At 60.3% G+C, this 823-nt stretch overlaps 1 protein-coding gene across 1 annotated transcript in view; it reads left to right on the top strand.

Annotated features, from left to right (window-relative positions):
* Nucleotides 1-531: 531 nt before the first annotated feature.
* Nucleotides 532-823, top strand: part of SLC35G6 (solute carrier family 35 member G6) — a 1,613-nt gene continuing 1,321 nt past the window's right edge. Inside the window, exon 1 of the mRNA XM_077746867.1 lies at nucleotides 532-639. Within this exon, the coding sequence (XP_077602993.1) occupies nucleotides 637-639 (3 nt within the window). The 5' untranslated portion in view covers nucleotides 532-636. The remainder of the gene's footprint in view (nucleotides 640-823) is intronic.

The following is an 823-nucleotide window of genomic DNA, read 5'->3' as shown; positions in this document are numbered from 1 at the left end:
CAGGGACCCCCACCAGGCTGCGGGCCGGGCAGGCCCCAGCCCTGGGAGCAGACACACGTAAATGACTACCGGTTGCAGATGCCCCCCACGCGGCGTGGTATTTTGTCCCCACCGGCTGAAATCCCCACCTCTGTATACTGGGTAAACGCAGAGGCCCTGGGTGCGCCTCCGGGGACGGCACCGACCAAACACCAGGTGGGAGCACACAGAAAAAATACATTCCTGAAACTCCAGAGGGACAGTCCCAGGGACTCCTCCCTGGTGTTCAAAAATCCACAACTTGGGGAGTCGGAGGAGCCGGCCCTCAGCTGCTTCCCGCAAAACCTTTCCTCGGAAACAGGGGGAGACAGAAACGAATTCGTTTAAGCCCAAGCGAGTCTCATCGCAGAGCTACTCCTCCAGAGAAAAAAAGAAGGAGACAAACTTAGGAGGCATAGAGTCACGCACAAAGCCAGCAGGGCTGGAAACCCCGAGAAACTAGGCCCACCCCCACCCCCACCACNACACCTTACCCCCCGCCCCCACCTCAGGAAGGTTCCAGAGAAGAACCCCGCTCCCACTCCATCCAGGTCACAAGGGCTGGAGCTCCGAAGGGCCGAGGCCCCCTGAACCAGGCGAGAGAGGGTCCAAGGAAAGATGGTGAGTGTGGGGCTCAGGGAGGCAGGGCCCCCTTCCCTGTAGCTCCTGGCTGCTCCCTTGGGTCTCTTTCCCCCCAGACTTCCCAGCTGCCCTGGAGACACCCACAAATGAAACTCACCATGTTTCAACCCCGTGACGTCACGCAGAAGCACAGCATCAGAGGCTGCCTCCCCTTCCCCAAACC

Source organism: Crocuta crocuta, unplaced genomic scaffold, assembly GCF_008692635.1.
Source record: "Crocuta crocuta isolate KB4526 unplaced genomic scaffold, BGI_CrCroc_1.0 scaffold139, whole genome shotgun sequence".
NCBI classification, from domain to species: domain Eukaryota; kingdom Metazoa; phylum Chordata; class Mammalia; order Carnivora; family Hyaenidae; genus Crocuta; species Crocuta crocuta.
This window is presented reverse-complemented; position numbering and strand designations above follow the sequence as displayed.